This window comes from Artemia sp. Qi Xiang Cuo, chromosome 18, assembly GCF_049724085.1.
Source record: "Artemia sp. Qi Xiang Cuo chromosome 18, ASM4972408v1, whole genome shotgun sequence".
Taxonomy (NCBI): domain Eukaryota; kingdom Metazoa; phylum Arthropoda; class Branchiopoda; order Anostraca; family Artemiidae; genus Artemia; species Artemia sp. Qi Xiang Cuo.
Genome location: NC_142811.1, coordinates 4,785,087 through 4,809,731, shown reverse-complemented (window position 1 = coordinate 4,809,731; position 24,645 = coordinate 4,785,087). Strand labels below are relative to the sequence as shown.

The window sequence follows — 24,645 nt, the reverse complement described above, 5'->3', positions numbered from 1 at the left end:
TGAAGACCACACAAAAAGGTAAACAGGAAGGAATACCACTTGCATTTATTTCATAGAGTTTACTACCCAAAAAGGTTCCATGCTGATATTTGTTAGAAAAACTCCTATGGCAATGGTACCCTATGGACTGTAATCATACTAACTGCTAGTTGTCAGAAGTAAAATGTTTGTCGCCACTGTGGTATCTACTTGGTTTCCAGGTAGGTACTGATGAAGACCACACAAAAAAGGTAAACAGGAAGGAATACCACTTGCATTTGTTTCATAGAGTTTACTACCCAAAAAGGTTCCATGCTGATATTTGTTAGAAAAACCTCCTATGGCAATGGTACCCTCTGGACTGCGATCATGCCAACTGCTAGTTGTCAGTAGTAAAATGTTTGTCCTCGAATATATGTTTCTCAACCCAAACTAAAAGATACCTGGCAAAGACAAAAGAAACTGATTTGTACTTCAATTACCAGATACAGGAACTCTTAGATTAAAGGTCATTATATTTAAAATATCAGAATGCTAGTTAGGTAAAATAGGCACTCAATTCAATTTGATTTCTTGATTACTTTTCCCCTTGAAGAGTAGTAGTTTTTCAAACATAGCATCTCCAAACATGTCCATTTTGGGGTAAAATACCTGCACGAGAAGAAAACAGTAGTTCCGTGGGTGAGAACGAAAGAATTATGCAGTTAAATTTTCTAAAAACTTTCGTTATTCTTGGGTAGTCTTTTTGCATGGTTAATTCTTTTCACCAATGAGCCACATATGAAAGAATCTCCACCTTCACACTATTTTCATAGCATTCACCATTCTCTGAAATGTTTGTAGTAGTTTCTTGGTCACTATTGTCCACTGTATATAGATAATATACAGTAGGATCACATCTGAGTAATATTTGGTCAACTACAGTGTTGGTGTTTATAAAAGCTCCACCCATATACTCGTGCGTCCTCGTTCATTGGACCGCTGATGGCAGATGAAATGAGAACCCTGGAACACGTATTTTCGCATAAACTTTCTCAAAATGCCTTTGAAACCAACTCGAAATTTCGAAACCTACACGTAATTTCTAAAAACATATAATAATAACATTGCACCACTAATTATCGATTTTTATATATGTATTGGAATAAATTAATTTAGAATTGGATTCTTTAAAATTTAGTGTTACAAAGGTGAAGCCAAGTTTCACGTTCAAGAGAAATCTGACTTGTCTGCCCATGAAAAAATCTAATATCGCTTATATTTATACGTTCTCCGGAGCACTTGCATTTCAGTCCGGCTTTGTATAGTGGTTGAGATAGGGAATGATTCTACTGTATATTACGAGTATTTATATACAGTGCTATTGTCAAAGTGTTCATCACCAGAAAAGTAGATGACTCTGTCACTTCTGTCAGTCTTGTTATCAGCTTTGGAATTTTCAACCATTTTTTGCTTTTTCTACCAAGATATGAACAGTTACATTCCTACTCTCGCTATGGAACGACTTAAGTTTAAAATAGGGATGAATTCAAATGGCATAATCTTTTGCATGAAAAAGTCTTCCAGGATAGTAGGAAATATTTCCTCCATACCCATAAGAAGGGCATATACCAGTGGCTAGAAAAACCTCACTAAATCTTAAGCTTCTTTCCAAAAGTTCGAATTTTAGGGTAAATTGTACCATATTGGCACTTTTATTTCCACTGAAAGATATCCAGAGAAACCGCTGATGGCTTTATGACATCTACGTCATGATAACTAAACCTAGGTTCCTTTAAGACATCACAAATATCATGAAGCTTCTATTTTTGCAAAAATCCATCATATGTTTTCACTGTCATATTTGTAAGTCCATCAAGCTGTCACAGTCCTTATGAGGTGTCTATCGTATTCCTCCTTGACAGCATCTGCGGCTTTTGAGCTCTTATTAACAGCGTTTCAAAGAGCAGTACATTCGGCAAAAACAGCATAGTATTGCAACTTATATAAAACAGCATTCAAGGCTTTATCAGCATTTGTGGATGCAATCAAATTGTTGTTAACAACAAGCAAATTGTTGTTAGCGGAACAAATGTCTGCAGTCAAGGATTTATGAAATGTCAGTTGAAACTCACTAATCATGGCCTTTTATACTTCACAGCTGAAATGGCCCCATCTGTATTTACGTTTACGTTAATCTAAAAAACTGGGTAAAGTTTTACAAAATCATATTATTGAGTAGGGAATAAAATGAGCACACCATTCGATGCCTTTTTTTATGCTGATTACGAATTTAATAAGCATTTCTCTCGGACATGAATTTCAGCCCCCCCCCTCTATAGGCTATACCTAACCTAACCTAACCCTGAATTGGCCTATACGGGGGGGGGGGCTGAAATTCATTTCCGATAGAAATGCTTATTATATTCGTAATCAGCATAAAAAAAAGGCATCGAATGGTGTATTCACTTCAGTCCTAACTCGATAATATGATTTCGTAGAACTTTACCAAAAATTGTCCATTCAAAACGAAAGGCAATTGAACATATTCTCCTTTGTTTCACGGTTTTCTTGCTTAAAATATGAGCTACTGGGCACTATATCATAAAAGTAGAATTCCTTGTAGGAAGATTCAAAACGATTCAAGTAAGTGCCGTCTCAATAAAGTTGGTATTGAAATTAAACACTGGTCTAAAAGTGCTTGAGTACTTAAGTAACCGCAAGGACTTCTAGTTTTGCTGAAGTACAAAAATTAAGTATTTTCAGAGTATTTTACTTAAGTTGAGTACTTAAGTGAGGGTATTTACATAAGAAACAACTTAAGTACTTTTTACTTAAGTAATTCCCAACACTGTTTCAGGGGTATGATAACATTATAAATATAGAAAATCTTCAAGTTAAAAAAAGCTTACTTTGGATTTACTTTTGGCAAGTAAATTGCTATATAAATACTAAGAGCAAGTAAAGACCTGCTCTTTACTTTTATTCAAAAATTTTGTTTTGTTTTTTGCCATTTAATTTCAAATAAATTGCACAATACTAGCCAATGAAGTGTTAAGTGGCTTTCACAATGTGGAAAAAAAATTTCTATGGTAAGTGGTTAAGTAATGTAACGTTGAGTATAAATATTTCACACTTGAACAAGTCCGTTCACACTAGGCTAATGTAAAATCCATAAAAACAACAAGATTGTCATCCAAAATCATTAGAAACAAACAATTGAGAAATTAAAATGTAGAAGAGAGAAGGCTATTCAAGCTATTACTATGGTCTTATGTGACGGAAATACGGCGTGAAAGGTTTTCTAAGAAAAATCTATTTGCAAAATATAGCTCATCCCAAAAGCATAATACTGTATTTCTATGTAATATAAACGTAATATACTACATAACGCAATATGTATATAATATTACGCAAACGTAATATGTATACAAACGTAACGTAATATAAACTTACATAACAAATCAATAAAAATTCCAAATAGGGATAGGTCCTTTTATTAGACAGTGAAACGAAAATACAAAACAGAGACTCTAAATATTTCGATGACACAGTCGGTCATCATCATCAGTAGAGTTACATAACATGTAAGTTATGTAAGTTATGTAAGTAGTAACTTACATAACATCAAATTCAATAAGACGTTAACTCTATTTGCTACTGCCTTTGCTACGGAGACAATTTACTTCAGAAGATTATGTAACAAAACGTGAAAGTCTTAAGCTTTGCTAGTGAAGAAGGTTCTGCAGCGCAGTGTGAAAGTACATTACATTATTCTGTTGACAGGAACCAAAGATTTAGTACCTGAACCGACCTCATCCCTCAACCGCCTTTTTTTATTTTACAAAAGAGCGTGATTGTGTAAAAATATAGTTATATGTGTTTTTTGTTTTTATTTGTTATTGGTTGCCTGGTAATACGAGCTAAACTCTCAGCTGAGCATACCCATATTGTAGTTGTATTTAGTTTGTAAATAAAAGAACCCGAACCTTAAAAAAGAGAAGCAGATGCTGACAATGTAAAACTAAACCGGATGAATACCCGGTAATATTGAAAAAGCTGTGCAATACATAAGTTGGTAAAAAACTAACAGGAATTATTACAATACTAGGCGATAGAAAAGCAAACTCATAACCAGTTTTGCCTGCCCAGCACAACATAGAAAGCCTCACTTGATGGCGAAGTCTCACCTGTATTAGTCGATGGCAAATTAATATGTCAATAGTAAGGACGAAAAAGTTGAACTGGTTATTAGGTGAACTGGTTATTAGGGTTATATGGGTTATTAGGTTATATCGGTTATTAGTATTATATGGGTTATAACTGCTTATTAGGGTTATATAACTGGTGAACTGGTTATTAGGAATGAGCAATTTTACGGTCACAATAAGAGCTGACTGTGGCTTTAAAAAAAGGCAAAAGTTGCCGAATTAGAATAAAAAGAAACGTTGGTGAAGAATGAGCTAAGAACATGTTGCACCAACGTGGAGCTTGCTTTTGAATGAAGTTATCTTTGGGAATTAACATATGGTAAAATTCTAGACAAGCTACTTGTTGCTATTTTGGAAAGTAGTTACGTTAGGGAAATGGAACTTTCAGGGATGGATCAACAGACTAAAGTATGTCCCGGGAAGGTATATAGAATTACCTACCTCAATCCTTATTCCTCTACAGGGCAATGATCTTTGATGTCCTTTAAAAATATTTGTGTTATAAAAGTGAAGCCTTGTAAAATAGGTCTTCTGCTTAAGTGAAGTACAATAAAAGTATTTTGAGCTTCACAACTTTGCTCAATCCCAATTTATAAGGTTTCAAATATCTGCCGATACATTTCCAAAATTTAAAAAAAAAATTGATATGCCTGAAAATTTTACTCAAATAACAGAAATTGCATTTTTCAGAACTGAAACCAGAGACGAAGAAACTGAAAACAGAAACTTGAGGTATAATGCTGTTTTGTCCAAATTCCAATATGTATAGACCTGTCAAGTAGGCAAGTTTCAAAGACATAGAAATCAGAAGAGGGTTAACACAGTAGCTTGGCAATACCTTCTTGGAGTACGTTTTGGCCCTGGATTCATTACTGAAAGTTTTATTTCCCTAACCTAACCACTTCCCAAGATACCGAAAAGTAGCTTGTCTAGAATTCTACCCAACATATTGTTAAGCTTCAAATTTATAACTAATTAGTCAAGAAAAACTAATTAGTCATGTTTTTTTTCACGGTTTAACGTGGCAGAGAAGGGAGTCACTCAGTTTTTTACAACAACTTGACAATTATTCCACTTATTTTTGTAGGTTTTAAAGTTTCCACATTTCTGCAGTTTTCATTTCTACTTCCTTTGTAGTAATTGAATAATTGTTGAAACTTCATTTATATCTTTCCAGTTTAGACGTCATTGAGCCTTTGTTTATATTTTGTTTAATTTGTTATTTTCTTATGTTTGTGCGTATTTAAATCAAATCTTGTAATCAAAACCATACTAACACTAATAATTATGTGGTATTAAGTATGATTGTCAAAATATAATCATAATAAGTTATAATCAATGCTATTTTTTAGTATCAAACAATTTTTAGGAAAATAGTTTGTGAAGTCACTGATGGTGTCTTAGGAAAGGAAGTTATAAATGCCTCTTCGAATATTATCGAAAATGCTTTATCAAACAGTTCGTGGTAACGAACTGTAAGTAAGGAGCGACCCAGCTCAATGGTAACCGAAACTCTAAAAAACGGAATTTTATACCAATAGATACATCAAACGAATCAGATTTTTATGTTGATTTCAAATATATAAGTCTCATCAAGTTTAGTCTTACCTATCAAAAGTTATGCGCCTGAGAAAATTTGGCTGATTTTAGAAAAAAGGGGGAAAGACCCCTAAAAGTCATAGAACCTTAATGAAAATCACACCATCATATTCAGCGTATCAGAAAACCCTACTGTAGAGGTTTCAAGTACCTATCTACAAAAATGTGGAATTTTGCATTTTTTGCCAGAAGAAAGATCTTGGATGCGTGTTTATTTGTTTGTTTTTGTCCCCAGGGGTGATTGTATTGACCCAGTGATCGTATAATGTCTCAGGAGGGCTTATTCGAATGAAAATCATAACTTATAGTTCTCTTTTTGTGTAAACAAAAAAATGAAGGACACCTATATCTCCTCAAAAGCTCATTTTTTTCCCAAAGTCACCCGATCAAAATTTTGAGATAACTATGTTGTTCAACATGGTCGAAAATATTATAAATATGTCTTTTAGGATGACTTAATCCGCTGAAGTCCCCGGGGGGCGGGCTGAAAGTTATGAGCTTTACTCAATGTTAACGTATAGTATTGGTTATTGGGAAGCATACAGACGTTTTCAGGGGGGGATTTTTTCTGGTAGGTTGGGGGGTGGTGGTTTGGGGGTTATATGGGAGGATCTTTCCATGAAGGAAGTTTTCACGGGGAAAGGACATTGCTATAAAGGGGGCGCCGGATTTCTCAGCATTATTAAAGGAAAAAAAATCAGAAATTAAATAAAAAAAAAAGTTTTTCAACTGATTTCAACTGATCAACTGACTGTGATTAAGGGGTCATTTTTAAAGAATTGGAAAAAAATTCGAACTTTAGCTTAAAGAGCAAGGTATTGACTAGGGGGCAAATCCCCTAATATACGTGTTAAAAGCTTATGAATATAGAAGTTCGTAACGTAAGTTTATTCGTAAGTTACGTATTACTAATAAAAACGTCTATAAATCAAATTCAACAACTCTTGGGAAAGCCATTTAACCAAATAAAAGTAAAACTAATATGCAATTTTGATTAAATGACCGATGTATGATAAGTCAAAATCAAAGCCTTCATCAATTAAAAAATGTTCACGAATTAGTTTTAAAAAAAACAAGTTTTTTTTTTAACTGAAAGTAAGGAAGGACGTTAAAACTTAAAACGAAAAGAAATAATTCTGTATATGATGGGGGCTGTCCCCTCTTTAACGCCTCGCTCTTTACGCTAAAGTTTGACTTCCTCACAACTCTACTTTTTTTAACAATAAAAAAAACTTTAGCGTAAAGAGCGAGGTGATGAGGAGGGGACAGCCCCCTACATATACGGAATAATTTCTGTTCGTTTTAAGTTTTAACGTCGTTCCTTACTTTCAGTTAAAAAAAACTTGTTTTTCTTATTTAATGTTTAATAGAGAGGAGGACAAGAATTATTTGAGAGATAGATCATATGAAAATAATAGAAATGTAAAGAAACTGGAGAAAGCAATAAAATGTGAAAACAAAAGGAATGTAAAGGAAGTGGGGAAAGCATTAAAATATGAACTAAGGAGGTGTGAAGTGGAGGCCATGAATAAAATTGCTGAAGACCTGGAACATGCAGCTAGACGGCATTATAGTAAAATATTGCACTGGAATGTTAATAAATTGAGAGGGAAAAGTCAATCTGGACTTCTCCCACCTAAAGTTAAGAACGGGGCTACAACTAGTGATAGGGAAGGAGTTAAAGAGAGTTGGGCAGAATATTTTGAGAATATGGTAAACTAGATTGAGTTAGAATAGGATAGAATAGTTACATAGAAGTTACAGAATAGAATAGAAGCTACAATAAAAGGTAAAAAGCAAAAGATATAGAGAAGAATGAAAAAGATTGTGACACTTTGGAAGCGAATGTAGATTTGTTTTGTGAAGAAGTATTATTCACAGAACTAAAAGGATTAAAAAATAATTAGGCCTCAGGTGCTGATAGTATGGTCAATGATTTTCTTTTAAATATGGTGGTTGTAAAATTAGAGGCAAATTACTGAATATTATGAATATGATTTTGAAAAAGAGAAAGTACCTAACAATTTTAGGAAAACTCTAGTTAAGCCCCTCTATAAGAAAGGTGATAAGAGTGAGTGTGGTAATTATAGAGGCATTAGCTTAGTTTCTAGAGGAAGCCTTAGTATTGCTTAGTATGATGATGCTTTTTAGACTTAGAGATTCCGTAGATAAAGTTTTAAGAGAAGAACAGCACGGTTTTAGGAAGGGGAGAATGTGCGTCGACCACTCTTAGTTTAATAGTTAAGAAGTGCCTCGATCATTAAACCCCTTTAGTCCTCAGCCTTATCGATTATGAGAAGTTTGATTCAGCTGACAGAAGTTCTTTAGCGAAGGTCCTGTCCTTGTATGGTATACCAGATAAATACATTAAAAGCGATTAGTGCTATGTATTAGAATAGCATTGCTGCGGTTAAGGTCGGAAATAAGGTTATTAGCTGGTTTCATATTAAATCAGAGTTCAGTAGGGTTGCATACTATCCCCATTTATATGGATCATTTTGATGACTTTGTCCAAAGAAGCACAGTGAAGGCAATGGGACACTAAGGAATCAAATGGGGAGGAAAAACTCTCCTGGACTTATATTATGCTGATGATTTAAGCATCCTAGAGGAAAGTTTGAGCAAAATGAATGAACTTTTAGATGTTTTGCGACTTAAGGAAGCAAGAATAGGTCTAAAAGTTAATTCTAAGAAGACAAAGTCGCTATGGCTCAAAGTAAGTGAAGATAAAAAGGTGACGTTGGGAAATGAGAAGTTTGATCAGGTGGACAGCTTCACTTACCTAGGTAGTATTATTAGTCAAAATGGGGGGAGCAGTGAAGATGTTAAAAGTAGAATAGCCAAGGCTCAGGGTGTTTTTTTCACAGTTAAAAAAAGTTTGTAAGAATAGGAAGACATGTGTACAAACCACGATTAGAGCATTAGAAGCTACAGTGATGACAGTAGTCAAATATGGCTCTGAAGCACGGGCGCTTCGAAAAGCGGATGAAGATTTGCTAGTTGTTTTCCAGAGAAATTACTTAAGGATTGGTCTGGGTACCCGGCTGACTGACCGTAATTCAAACAATAGGCTGTACGAAAAATGTGGTTCAATACCGCTCTCTAGGGCTATAATCAACTGAATTAATTGGGGAAGTAAAAAATAACTGAATTAATTGGGGAAGTAAAAATCTACTAGACTTAGATTATGCAGATTATTTATGCATCCTAGGTGAAAATTTGAATTCTTAGTGAGTTTGCGGGTTGAGGGTGCAAGAATAGGCTTGAAAATAAACGCTAAGAAAACTAAGTCGCTAAGACTATGAATATGCTAAGGCGAAGAGGTAATGTTGGGTAACAAGAAGATCCATCGAGTAAACAGCTTCACTTACCTAGGTAGTATTATTAGTAAAGACGGTCGGCGCAGTGAAGATGTTAAAAGTAAAATTGCCAAGGCCCAAGGTATTTTTCTTCACTGTTGAAAAAAGTTTGGAAGAACAGGAAAATAAGTCTGCGAATCAGTATTTGAATATTTGAAGCTGCAGTGATGACAGTGGTCAAGTATGGCTCTGAAGCGTGGGCGCTCCAGAGAATGGAGGAGGATTTGCCAGATGTTTTCCAGGGAAATTACCAACGGATTTTTTGGGGTACCCCACTGACTGAGAGTATCTCAAACAGTAATCTGTATGAAAAATGTCGGTCAATCCCGCTTTCTACGGCTAAAATGAGAGAATGGTTGAGATGGCTAGGACATGCTCTGCGGATGGAGGGTGACAGATTGCCCAAGATCGTCCTTGTCGTGCAACCTTCTAGGTCCAAACGAAAAGCAGGTCGCCACCAAACGGCGTGAGAGGATGTCGGGGTGAGAGCATGCTTTTGGATATCTGATTGTTTTCTTAAATAATGCTGGAAAATCCAGCGCCCCTATCATGGAAATTCTCTTCCCCCATGAAAAATTCTCCATTGAAAGATCATCCCGCTTTTCGTTGCTTTTCAGAAATGGGAACTTCTTGGGAGTGTGTAAAGAGAGAGGCTTTGAATAGATTGGGATGGAGGAGGAGCGTGCGTAGCTGTTTGCCTCAGGTGGCTTGGTGCTGCAGTGAGTTGTTAGTAATAGTACCAATGATATTAATGATTATACAACTCTTGATTATATTTATATTGATAATATTATTGTCATCGGAACTCCTGAAAGAAGCATATTTAAAAGTATTTTTGTACAATGTTATCTTTTACAATGTAATATATTATATTACATAATATTATATTATATACATTATAATATATATTATAATATTATATTTTAATATTATATATATTAAATATAATATTATATAATATATTATATAACACGTGTGTTATGCTGTGTTCAATTATCTTGTGTTTCTTATCCTTGTCTTTTATGTGCTCAAAGATTCTTTTTTTTTAATATAGATATTAAGTTATTTAATTATTACATAACTACAGATGCATGAATATTAATAATCATATTATATTTCATATATGGGAACTAAAGAAAATTCGTGTTCTTTAGTATAAAAAAAATGATTTCATATTTCAAAAAAAGTTTTCAAAAAAAGGACTTAAAAAAAATGATTTCATATTTCGCACCAAAATTCTTGAAAGAATTACATTTCTAATTATAACATTTATAATTTAATTCAATCCCTAACTATGCACAATTTTTTAAAACATCTCTAATGTCTAACTCACCATTGATCACCACAGTCACATCCTCAGCTCTGATATCTTGGCTTTCAATAATGAAGGACGAAGTCCGTCCAATGGCTGCCAAATCGAGTCCTCTCCCCTCTACATTGACGTCACGAACAGAAACGGCTGCTAAATCGGGTCCTCTTCCCTCTACATTGACGTCACGACGTGAGACTATGCGCGAATGGACAGCATCTGTCTCATCCCGGTTGCTGATCAGTGCCTTATTTACTAGGAAACAGAAAGAAATAGAAGTTAATATAGAATACAGAAATACAAAGACAGAAATAGAAATAGAAAACAGAAAGAAATAGAAGATAAAATAGAAATAGAAGCACAGTAAAAAGTAAATTAGAAGAAAAGATAATACTTTACTGACAAACGACTGCTGCAAGCTAAAAAAAGCCAGAATCACGTTTCACGTTAAATTATATTAAAACACAAACATGAATCATAAGCAAAAAGTGAATCATGATTCAGTAAGAATAAATGGAATATTGATAAAAAGAAAAAAAAAAATAAGCAACACAAAACTTGAAAACAGAACTAGATATAAAACTATATTACTATATATTAGGCAGTCAGTGCACTTTAAGTAGTTCTCTACTGAACTACGTTGATGGTTTGATGTTGTTGTTGGTGTTTAAGCAAAGAAAAACCATATTGCTCCAAGTATATATATTTTTTCAATTGAATAAAAGTGACACTGAATCCGTTTAGAAATTTCCAGTGGGAGGGAATGTGACAAGTCAAACCACTTTAATTTATATGTCCCGGTTATCCCAGTTGAGATACAATTGTTTTGTTGTGTTTGTTGATGATGTCATGACGTTGTCGTTTTTTGTCGTTTATGAAGTTATTTGATGTTGTTGAATTTATAATACTACTCAAAATTGCGCCACAGAGGAGCAAAAATAAGAGGTAAAAGTTGAAAACAAGTGATTATATAAGAAGAGATAATAAATGATACGAAAAACTATGGAAGTTGAAACATCTAAAAATAAATGAAAAACGAAATAATACTGAGAACAAGTAATATTACAGAGACAGTTTTTCATACAAATTATTAGAAAAGGGCTAGCAGTAGATTTTATACTGTTTTTGCTTTTTTAAACCCTTCAAAAAGTGAAAGGTGAAGAGCAGGGGATGTCAATATTTTCCACGAGTAAAAATTAGTCTAAAACAATTTTTCTGCCTTAAAAATAAAATTTAAGCGTTAAAACCAAGGGATGGGACGAGAGTGAAAACAGAATAACATATTTTCACACCGATTCTAAATTTTAAAAATATAAATTTGTCACAAATTGGATTCGAAGTAACTGGCTTAAAATAATTAAGGTCAATTAATTATTTTGTTGAAATAATAAAATTATTTTTATTATTTTATTATAGTTAATTATTTTATTAAAATAATAAAATAATTAACTGGCTTAAAATAAAACACTATATTAAAAAAAAAAAAAATCGGGGAAAGCCCCCCAAGAAAAGATTAAATATAGATAAAAAAACAAAAAGTTTTTGACCCTTATTTTCCTACTTTCCTATTTTTCTGATAAAAGATTTATCTCGAACAACTTTCATATATATTTGTACTCTTAAGTTTCTACTTCGCTGATCATGCCAAAAAAACGCGACAAGGACTTTGAATCTCATGCTTTTGAATCTCATGATTAATTTGAGTTAATTTCTTAGAGCCAGGTAGAGGACTCTGCCTGGTGATCCTTTTTTTAGCCTTTTTTAGGTGGTTTCTTTTTTTTTTTGGTTACGCCAAGTTCTAATTTTGCCATGACTATCATGCTTATGCCGTCAAGCTTGTAAGGCCGTCAAGCCTGGAAGAGCTATGAGGCTTTATTGAAACAACTTTGAATATTGTTGAAAATAAAATATATTTTTAAATGGGAACGAAAATAAGCATCTGATGTCAAAACCTGTTTCATGTCTGACCACAAAAACTCAAATCTTGAGTATTTTCTCAAAATTACTCAAATCTTACCAAGAAAAAATTCTGTATCTTAGATTGTCGACGATTATTTAAATTCATTGGTTTTCTTTTTTTCTTCTTCTTTTTGAACACAAATTATGGTCAGCTGGTATTTTTCTATTATTAAGCAAAAAAAAGTTTTTTTAACTGAAAGTAAGGAGTGAAATTAAAACTTAAAACGACCAGAAATTATTCCGTATATGAAAGGGGTTGTCCCCTCCTCAACGCCTCGCTCCTCACGCTAAAGTGTTTTATTGTTTAAAAAATAGACTTCTGAGAATGAGTCAAACTTTAGCGTAAAGAGCTAGACGTTGAGGAAGGGACAGCCTCTTTCATATACGGAATAATTTCTGTTCGTTTTAAGTTTTAATGTCACTCCTTACTTTCAGTTAAAAAAAAACTTGTTTTTTTATTTAATTTTTGAACGTTTTTGAATTAATGCAGGTTTTGATTTTTGCTCACCGTAGATCAATAATTAAAACAAAATTTGCATACTAATTTTACTTTTATTTGGTTAAATGGCTTTCTCGAAAGTTGTTTAATTTTATTTACGAACGTTTTTATTAGTAATAAATATACGTAACTTACGAATTAACATACGTAACGAACTTTTATATTCATGTATTTTTAATACGTATATTAGGGGGTTCGCCCCCTAGTCAGCACCTCGCTCTTTACGCTAAAGTTCGAATTTTGTTCCAATTCTTTAAAAATGACCCCTTAATCACAAAGGCCGTCAATTAGAATAAATAGCTCGTATGAAAGTACTAAAAAAAATCTTTAGCGTAAAGAGCGAGGTATTGGCATGGGGATGATCCCGATCGTATACGTAATAATTTCTGTTCGTTTTAAGTTTGATGTTGCTCCTTAGTTTCAGTCGAAAAACTTTTTTTTTTTATTTAATTTCTGATCGTTTCTCAAATAATGCTGGGAAATCCGGTGCCCCCTTCATAGAAATGTCCCTTCCCCCATGAAAACTTCCTTCACGGAAATATCCTCCCACATAAACCCCGACCCCTCCCCACTACCAGAAAAAATCCCCCCTATAAACGTCTGTATACTTCCCAATAACCAAATCTATATGTAAACATTGGGCAAAGTTCATAACTTTCAGCCCCCCCCAGGGACGTCGGAGGATTAAGTTATCCTAAAAGACATAGTTATTATATTTTAGACCATGCTGAACAAAATGGATATCTCAAAATTTTTATCGGGCGACTTTGGGAAAAAAATGAGCGTTGGAGGGGGCCTAGTTGCCCTCCATTTTTTTTGGTCCCTTAAAAAGGGCACTAGAACTTTTAATTTCCGTTCGAATGAGCCCTCTCACAATATTCTAGGACCACTGGATCGATACGATCACCCCTGGGGAAAAAAACAAAAAAAACAAAGAAACAAAAAAACAAAAAAAACAAATAAACACGCATCCGTGATCTTTCTTCAGGCAAAAATGCAAAATTCCACATTTTTGCATATAGGAGCGTGAAACCAATACAGTAGGGATCTCTATTACGCTATATCTGATGGTGAGATTTTCATTAATGTTCTATAATTTACTTTTAGGGGGTCTTTTCCCCTTTTTTCGAAAATCAGGCAAATTTTTGTAGGCACGTAACTTTTGATGGGTAGGACTAAACTTGATAAAACTTATATATTTGAAATCAGCATAAAAATCTGATTCTTTTGATGTATCTATTGGTATTAAAATTCCATTTTTTGGAGTTTCGGTTACTATTGAGCCGGGTCGCTCCTTACTTACAGTTCGTTACCACGAACTGTTTGAAAGTGTGATTAAAATAACAGACGGCAGTCGAAGATACACATCAAAAGTGTACTATTAATTTTATTTTGTAGGTGAAAATTTTGATTTAAATCTAGTGTTAAACTAGAAAGGCCAAACAAACAAAAAATCTACCGTGAAAAACAAATTATTATTGAAGCCTAGAAATTTGCGTCAAGGTAATCTATTTAGCCGCTCGGGTAGCTTTTTTGTCCCCATTTTAATCATCTAGATTTAAAAGTGGTATTCGCATGCATGTCAGGTATGAAGGGTATTTCCGTGAAACCCTAATTTAGAGGCCTTGATATAATAAAAAAACAAGTAATTCCAAATGAAAGTAAAAAGTGACAATACGATTTCAATATAACATAAAATTTGTTCGCCTATAACTACCAATCTACACCCTACTACCAACTACCGATCTACCAATTGCCCTCCTTGACCCACTACACTTAGCGGTAAACATTAAACTTCTTTACTGAAAACGTTCGAGTGCAGTAAATACAGTTAACGTGTTTTAGCAAACAATTGTCTGTCAAAAATTTGAACTTAAAACCATGTTATTTAAAGTAAATGGACATCAGTGAGCCCTTTAATTCTTGATAGGGTGTGAAAAATACTTTTTATCCTATTCCAATTGCTCTTGCGTTTCAGAAGTCGTTCTGGGACATTTGCGGGCCAAAAAAATGAGACTTCACCGTAAAGAGTGGTGGGTTAGTAAGGGAAGCAGCCCCCCTAAGTATGGAATAATTTCAGTTCGTTCTAACTTTTAATCTCTTTTTACTTTTATTGTAAAACCTTTTGTCTTTTACTTAATTTTTTTGATAATCCTACCTGAAAAGTGCTCTACTACAAAATTTCTCAGGACGGGGGTGGGTTTGAATGTCAAAATAAATTTTAATGCAATTGTTTCCACAATTTTTAAATGGAGTTCTTTGGAAAAAACCCTTCTTACAGGGATGCTCCCCCCTCCTTCTTAACTCTCCCTTTTTATGCAGTTATGCACATGAATGTAATTTTTTATATTATACTAAAAATATTTGCAAAAAGTTGGGAGATATCACCCTACAGTACCAATATCTGTCAAGCTAAAAACATTTGGCATAAAAGTGCCCTTTTTGAGGCTTCAGACAAACTTCCCCACTCCCCCTCCCCCCTTCCACACACCTACATAAAGATCCACCGACCCTTTTTCGTAATAGCTGATGCGTGGGTATACAAAACAGCACATAATTTTATCAAGCTTCAAATGAATCAACTTAGTTCAATAAAGTTTTAAAATAAATTTCAATATTAACCGTTGATTTTTGATGGACCGTGTGCATCCTTAGGAACAAATGCGCAGCCGCGTAGCATTCCTTTGAAGCCACTTAATAATTCAGAATTAAAGAGTGACACAGAGATTTCTACTGTTCCAGGATTAACGTAAGATAGGGCTTACTATTTCATTCTCCGAAGCCCAGTAAATATTCAAGTAAATCATTGTTCGTTTAATACTTAGTTATTTTTGTCTTTTGCCTAGTAATACTTTATTTTGGACACACTCTGCATCGAGTCTGCATTTTAAGCTCCAAGTATGAGTATGAGACTAGCGTGTTTTTTTGAAAATAGAATTTTAGAGAATAAAATATGTGAACCAATTGAAAAGATCTAATAGGAGAGAAAAAAACAAACAGACTAAGAAACAAAAAAAGAACATAACGCTTATAAGTATGCAGTAATCAACTAATAAGAAAAAAAAGGCAATAAAAGGTAAAATCGGTAAAACAGATGGTAAGGAAAAGGTTTTACCTCGGTTAACCTCTTTTACGCTCTTAAGAAGTTCAAAGTTTTGTATAGACGAAACTCCACGTGGACTTTGAGCAATTTGTAAATGAGAAAAATCTGAAAGAGAATATACTGTTGATTTCTGATCTTAATTCTAAGCTAACATTTGTAAAACTTTTTGTCAGGACTCAGAGCACTCACAGTAGCTCTCACAATTGCATTAACGCTTATGCTCTAACTCGCAAAGATTTTCTCCAAGAGGCGCAGTAATGTGATAAATTATTTCTTTTTCTTTCCTTTTCTTTTAGAAAGAAAGGGTTTATTCATCAACAATAAACATAATTAAATATAATTAAAAATAATTAAATATAAATCAACTTATGAAAGGTAACGCCGATTAAACACCAAAAACAATGGCGTGTAATAGATGTAAACATTTATGTCATTTTTCAGTTTTATATACTCACAGACACAAATGTAATTGGATCAAGCTGCAAAAAAACTAATCATCCAGGAATGACTGCTTACGAATTTCTGAATTTGCCAGAAAAAATTATGTTATTTTTTATGTTGCTATTATACGCTGAGGTTTTTTTGTACTTTTTGAGTTCCTAGTAAAAAAAATCCAAAACATTGAAAATTCTCAAAAAAATTAAATTCTTCAAAAAACGTTTGAATTTCTTTGATGCTTAGTAAAATGATTATTCGACACACTGCTAGGTCTAGTTTTGTATTTAGGCATGTGGGTGTTTCGGTTTGGAACAGTTTCCCGGAAAGCAGTTTCCCGGCAAACAGTTTCCCGGATGGCTGAGAGTGCGTCCTCTTTAAAAAACAGGTAAAGAATTTCTTTGATCAGTAAGGATAGGTACGGGGGGGGGCGGTCTTCTGTGGGTATTGGTTCGCGGTTCCCACGAGGTTTATTTTTTATTTGTTTATAAAATTGCATTTTTTTTCTTCTTCTATTGGTTTTTTTCAATATATATGTAGTAAGTGAGTAAAATATTGATTCCTTCCACAAACAAATATGTATAGATTTTCACGAGGTAGGTCTTTTTGATATGACTTTTTTGTGAATATTGGTCTTTAATAAATGAATTTCTCTCTCTCTTAAGGAGGGTTTGAGAGGGGTAACTAAGGCAATCCAACACCAAGTTTAGATATGACAGGGTTTGGTTCAATCCAAACCCTAATTTGACATGTTGTTAAAATCATCCACTTCCCTCCTCCTTCTCTTACAAGAATAAATGGACATCGTGATCCAGTCAAAAAATACAGATGACGCGATGGTACGTAAGCAGAATTTTTTCAGGGGGTACGCAAAATTTCAAAAACAAAATAAAATAGGCTCCTTATTTTCTTCCATGTTCATTATGTCAAAGCTTTCGTTCTCCTCAGACCTCTTTTGACGCACACGTCCTCCAACCCTCTAATGCGAGTAAACTGGGTAGAATCCATGTTCTAAGAACCTGTTTACATCTCGATTCCTCTTTTGTATAAATAATGGTTGCAGCGGTAGGTGGAACCTAGTAAAGAGCGAACAACAGCCCATAGTAATTAAAAGCGTTTTCAAAAGACTGACTAGGGAGAGAAATTGCCATCTCTAGCTGATTCAGTGATGGTAACTATTATTTGATGAATCTTGATGGTAGAATATTATTACGAAAACAAATTTATGGATTTTGGAAAAAAAACTTGAAATCTCTCGACAATGGCGTCGAACCGAAAAAAAGTCAACCATTGGAATCGCTCGACCATTAAAATACAGCTCGATTATTCCTCTGTATAAACTACGTATTAGGCCTATTACCGAATGGGGATGTCCGCTTTTTGTTGGGCTCCTAAAACCCTACTGGCGTCATTTCAGAGAGTTTGAAATAAGGCCTCAAGGATGAGTTGCAGCACCAATAGGATGATTTCTATCCTCACAGAGAGAAAGAGAGAGTGGATGTGGTGTCAATGGATTCTTTCTACAAGTACATCCACCACCTTCCCTCTGACGACCAGTTTCTACTTCCGCCACCGTTTGTCAAACAAAAATGGCAAACACGCAGATACACAGCACGGTTGTACTACCTACAACAGGGGACCCCCTCCTCTCAACTGAGCTCTTAAAAGAGCTTTGTAAAACGCTCTACCTCCACTTGGAAAAGGTCTTGTGAGGGAGCTAACCTCTGAAACCCCATTTAAAGGGAAGAGATGTGTGGAAATGTATCTCCCTGGACATGTTTTCAGGAAAAAATCTCAGACAAATGGTTAGCCGGTGGCATATCAGATTTTTTAGCAGCCCAACGACATGAAAATTCTTATTAAAAAGAAACAAAAATTATTGGGGAAATTTAGAGATTTTGTGGAGGTAGGAATAAAGTCCCATTTCCCCCACATTTGAGGTCGTTCTGGAAAATCCTCCGGAAAAAAGACTTCTTTGAATCCAATAGAAAAAATTACTAATAGTGAATTTTTATCAGCATGAAATACTACTACTACTAGCAACTGATTGCAGCACGAAACCACCTGAGGCTAACACAGCCACAACAACTCCTCTTTCAACCCAAACTATTCAATTTGTAACTTTTTACCCCCCCCCCCCCATTAAATTACAATTTTATTTTATCCTTCCTTATAACCTCTTTTTCACACCACTTGGGGACGACCTGTTTTTCGTTCAAGTTCAGTGGGATGGCCAAAAGCACAGACTTTGGCAATCTATCATCTGTCACCCGTAAAATGTGGCCAAGGTTTTTGAACCTGAAGTTTGAAAATATTTTATTCAGAATTTTTTCGACTGGGAATTTTTTTTTTCCGCTAATGTGCCAATTACTTATAGTTTCTTACATTTCATAATATTCAAGTTTTTTATTCAAGGCTTAAAAAGATATGTAAGTGCCTGTATCTCAATATTAAAAAAATTAAAAAAATAAATCAGAGATTTAGCGGCGAGGTTTTCATCTAAAAATATTCCGGATAGCCTTTTTTATCTTCTCCCTAAGCTTCTACAACAACCCATTATAACGAGGTGGCAAGGAAAAAATAACAAATTGAAGCCACTTGGTTTTTTTTACCATGTCTTTGATTTGAGCTATTTTTGTAGGATTAGTCCAGAGAGAAAACTAGAGGTTATCTCTAGACTACAATCTGAGATATTATATAGCTATATGTATGATTCGTTGTGTAGCCTTCTCTTTTACGAATCATACATATAGATATATAATATCTCAGATTGTCGTCTAGAGATATCACAACTATTTTGATACAAGAACTGAGCAACTATAAAAATTTAAAATGGTATGACAAGCTTTATTAAATAGTCAGAAATCTCACAACGGAATTTATTTCTTTAAAGGTCTTTTTATAATTATGTATTTGAGCATCCCTAAACTTGAGGCCGAACTTATAAGGCTGACGTCTCGCAACACAATCCAACAAAAATTTTGATTCAAACCATAGCTAGAAATATTTGCAGAATGTTCGTATGGTTGCACAAATAACTCACCATTTATGGTGCATTTAATTTTTATTTTTCTCCGCTATTGAACAATGGACACCGCCATAAGAGACGCAGCACGCTTAGGCGCATACCATTCAAACCAATAAATCGGGGTTTCACATCTATATCTAAATCACCCCTCAACCCATATTTGCCTGCTAAAATAAATAGGCAGATATGAGATTTCCATTAAAAAAAGAAAAACTTACAGCGCGTCAATGAATTACACGGATTCAATTTGGTGCATATAAAATAACACTGCCCCAACCCCTTGTGTTTACCTGTACCCCTTTTGTTTACCATCATCAAGAGCGACACAAACTTTATGATTAGTTTTATGATCAAAATAAACTTAAAGTGCGTAAGATAAAAAATTCAATGTTTCTTTAAGCGAAGAAAACCTTCTTCTCATTATTTACAATGAAATGCAAAATTTTTTTAATATTTATTTTTTTGAAATGAAAAATTTTCGTTTTTTGAAATGCAAAGTTTTCAATGGATGACTTTGGTGATAAAATGGGAGGACAAATTCAAGCCAATCAAGTAACGCTGACTAAAATCAACTGACTATCGAAAATAACACTGTACCAACCCCTCTTGTTTACCATCATCAAGAGCGACACAACCTTTATGATTAGTTTTATGATCAAAATATAAGAGGGAAATCTGACGTTTCTTGAAGCGAACGTTCTTCTCGTTATTTACCATGAAATGCAAAACTCTATTCCAAGTACTTTTAATGGCTGACCATGGTGATAAAATAGGAGGACACATTCAAACCAATCTACTACCACGGGCACCCATAAGCTGAATTTTCGGGGGGGGGGGCTTACCTGGTCTAATCGGCACTTTCAATGCTGTATAATAGAAATATCAACACAAAAATATAAAAATATAAGGCACCCCTTATGGGCGCCAATGTCTACTATTGGCGCTGACTAGAGTAACGTGCTAGCACTAACCAAGTAAAGTGTTGACAGTCGTTGAATGTTGAAGCATTCATAGTTGACTGTCTCTCAGGAGAAACATTGACTACAAGCGTTTTATACATTTCTCACTATCCTTCTTATATTAACTCTTTGGTTTGGTTTGTCTGGACTTACCATTGAGGAGCTTACCTTCGTGACCATTAACTTCAGGGGAACCAGGCGAACGCTTTTTTATTCTATCAATGGAATTAAATCTATTTTCTTTTCCTTCTTCCCTGAAGGATGCATTTAGTGGTGAATAGCCTGAAAGAGAATTATCTCATACAATATTAGCTTTGGTTATATTATAATATTATAATAAAATATAATATATAAACAATAATTTAATTAATTAAAAAATAATTCTCAATTTAAAAGAGCACAAGAATAACTTCTGCGATGTGGTGTATCGAAGTGGTGTATCGATGTGGTGTATTGCATCGAAGAGCAATAAACCTCCAGTCAGTTAAAATAGTTTCTTTTTTTTAAGCATCTTTCATATTTTTGAGAAAAAAATAGGTTGTTACAATCATCATTCTGTTTTTAAAATGTACTTGCCATTTTCTTTTTTTTTATTTAAATAAACAAAAATTCTAACAAAAGTGATTTACCAAATTTTACCAAAGAATGGTGCGACAAAATAATGATTTGCATGATTATTATACAAGGAATGCTAAAAATCTGGTAATAGTGTATACGAGTGCAAGTCGAAATGGATTTCAAATGAAACATCTGGGCCAGGGGGTGTGAAATTCCCTCCCAGATAGTGTTAATGTAACTGAACCCCTGTATTTGTTTAAAAAAAGTAAAGTATTTTTTGTTAGGGGGGGTGAGGAACCATGATTCAGAGATTGAAGTTATATGTTATCATTTATTTTCTTTTGTTATTATCTACTTTTTTTGCTTTGTTTCTTTTCTTTCCTTTTTTTCTTTTTTTTCTGTGTCTTATGTGAATCAGTATGTTTGAAAATGAAGTTTAAAATTTACTTAGAATTTAGAATTTATTTTTTAAGCATGTTGAAATAGTTTGTGGTAACCGCCCAGTGCCAGGGCATTTATGCCCTGGCATAAATGCCCCTGGAAACCGCCCAGTGCCAGGCGGTTACCTATTGATCATGTTTAGCTAGGTCGTTTTGAAATAAATTAATCTAATCTAATCTAAAAACTAGATTCTCTCAGATGTTCATGTTTTCATTTTGAAGTTTTTACGGTTTGACTTCAAAACTTTTTTTTAAGGTTAATAGTTCTAAACATAAATTTTGTATGCTAAGATGATATGAAATAGTAATTTGGATGGTTTATAATTTACGACAAATTTAGATGTTAGTTTACCCACAAACTAAAAAAGACAAAGCTATGAATTTTTTAACCAGTATGTATGTATAGACTCAAAATCCATAATAAATGTGAAATTACAACTCTGATTGAGTAGTAATTAAAAAAAACAAAACAAGTGCAATAAATCATAAAAAAGAGTATATATGTATAGATTTATTACCGGTCAAAGTTACCACTCTGATGGAGTATTCAATAGAAAATAATAAATAAAAAAACAAAACAAGTATTATCAATCATAAAAAATCAAATAATGCACGAAAAATACTTACGCATCTTTTCTAGTTTTTCCGGACTCTTGTCACGCCTGATGCTTCTCCTTTGATTCTCTGGCACTGGTTTACCGTCTGGTGTTACCATCATTTTGAAGGGTGAGCCTAAAACAAAATTAAATAATTTCTAACTTACGATTTTCTCCCGTTTGAAAAAGCTTTGCCCTTATTTTACGTGTAAGAGCCTCGCAAAAGGTTCATATCAAACAGTTCGTGGTAACAAACTGTAAGTAAGGAGCGACCCAGCTCAATGGTAACCGAAACTGTAGAAAACGGAATTTTGATACCAATACACATCAAAAGAATCAGATTTTAACGCTGATTTCAAATATATAAGTTTCATCAAGTTTAGTCCTACCTATCAGAAGTTACGCACCTGAGAAAATTTGGCTGATTTTCGAAAAAAGGGGGAAAGACCCCCTAAAAGTTATAGAACCTTAATGAAAACCACACCACCATATTCAGCGCATCAGAGGACCCTACTGCAGAGGTTTCAAGCTCCTATCTACAAAAATGTGGAATTTTGCCTTTTTTGCCAGAAGAAAAATCAAGGATGCGTGTTAATTTTTTTTTCCAGGGGTGATCGTATCTACCCAGTGGTCCTAGAATATCGTGGGATGGCTCATTCAAACGGAAGTTAAAAGTTCTAGTGCCCTTTTTAAGTGACCAAAAAAATGGAGGGCAACTAGGCCCCCTCCCGTGCTTATTTTTTTCCCAAAGTCACCCGTGAGATAGCCATTTTGTTCAGCATGGTCGAAAATATAATAACTGTGTCTTTTAGGGTGACTTAATCCCCCGAAGTCCCCGGGGGGAGGGCTGAAAGTTATGACCTTTACGAAATGTTAACATATAGTATTGGTTATTGGGAAGTATACAGACGTTTTCAGGGGGGATTTTTTTATGGTAGTGTGGGGGGTAGGGTGGGGTGGGGAGTGGGTTATGTGGGAGGATCTTTCCATGAGGGAAGTTTTCATGGGGGATGGGACATTGCTACGAAGGGGGCGCCGGATTTCCCAACATTATTTAAAAAAGATCAGAAATTATATATAAAAAAACAAGTTTTTCAACTGAAAGTAAGGAGCAACATCAAAACTTAAAACGACGGAAAACAGTAAGTATATGATTGGGTTGACCCCCTAGTCAATACATCGCTCTTTAAGCCAAGGATTATCTAGTACTTTCATAAGAGCTATTTATTCTAATTAACGGCATTTGTGATTAAGTGGTCATTTTTAAAGAATTGGAACAAAGTTCGAACTTTAGTTTAAAGAGCAAGGTATTGACTAGGGGGCGAACCCTCTAATATACGTATTAAAAATATATGAATATAGAAGTTTGTTACGTAAGTTAATTCAAAAGTTACGTATATTTATTAATAATAAAAACGCTCGTAAATAAAATTACACAGGTTTCGAGAAAGCCATTTAACCAAATAAAAGTAAAATTAATATTCAAATTTTGTTTTAATTATTCATGTACAGAGAGCCAAGATCAAAACCTGCATTTATTCAAAAACGTTCAAAAATTAAATAAAAAGAACAAGTTTTTTTAACTGAAAGTAAGGAACGACGTTAAAACTTAAAACGAGCAGAAATTATTCCGTATATGAATGGGGCTGTCCCCTCCTCAATACCACGCTAAAGTTTTTTATTGTTTTAAAAAATAAAGTTGTGAGACAGAGTCAAACTTTAGCGTAAAGAGTGAGGCGTTGAGGAGGGGACAGCCCCTTTCAAATACGGAATAATTTCTGTTCGTTTTAAGTTTTAACGTCGTTCCTTACTTTCAGTTAAAAAAAACTTGTTTTTTTTATTTTCTCTAAAGGGCACGTATATCCCACATCAGATAACTACGAAGATTAAGGATAAATAAGGATAAGGATAAGATTAAGGATAATATCCTTTAAATAAGGATAAGCTTGGCAGCTGGTGTCATCATTTGAAAGAATGAATCTAGAGTGAAATTAAACTATTTCCAACTAAAGACTTTATCCCATTTAAAATTTTATTATTAGGAATGCAATTTATTATTTATTATTTGGAATGTGGATATTAGGAATGTAAAGGGTGTGTTAAAGCCTTGATTTTCATGTTTAACCTTGTTGTTCGTGTTAAATCTACACATCCTACCAACATTCAGCAATAGCATCTAATATCTGTTACTGTTTGATGGCGAAAACACTTTTGTTATTTTTAAGAATTGATAATCATTTTAGGGTAAGTATTCTTTTTGATTGGACGTGTTTAAAGTCAAGCGAACATGATGACGCCCTAACTTTAAAAATTAAAAATTAGGCCTAGTCGGATTCGCATCCAGAAGACTCTACAACTGTATGTGCCTGTAATCATACAGGTACGGCAATTTTTCCCACTAAAATGAAAAATTGTTGGGTACCTAGAAATAAAAATAAAAAAAATATTTAAACTACGAAGAGCAATGAAAATGAAATCTAGCCCATTGAATTAGTGAAGTGGAAACTTGCAAAGCCATATGTGTTTTGAAAAATTAAGAAAATTCGAGAACTAAAGGTTTATGAAACAAAACCTCCACATTCAGCTATGCAGTTTTGATAGTAGCGGGAACCAATTTAAAATAAAAGACAAA

General features: G+C 34.0%; 1 protein-coding gene across 3 annotated transcripts in view; it reads right to left on the bottom strand.

Annotated features, from left to right (window-relative positions):
- jbug (filamin-type immunoglobulin domains fbug) overlaps window positions 1-24,645 on the bottom strand; it is a 367,002-nt gene that overhangs the window by 181,648 nt on the left and 160,709 nt on the right. For 2 of the 3 annotated variants that reach the window (XM_089104337.1, XM_089104339.1), the window contains 4 exons: window positions 22,045-22,149; window positions 20,573-20,701; window positions 16,010-16,102; window positions 10,461-10,691 (listed from right to left, as the gene is read on the bottom strand). In XM_089104337.1, the coding sequence (XP_088960463.1) occupies window positions 10,461-10,691; window positions 16,010-16,102; window positions 20,573-20,701; window positions 22,045-22,149 (558 nt within the window). The remainder of the gene's footprint in view (window positions 1-10,460; window positions 10,692-16,009; window positions 16,103-20,572; window positions 20,702-22,044; window positions 22,150-24,645) is intronic. The other variant, XM_089104338.1, reaches the window with a different exon arrangement.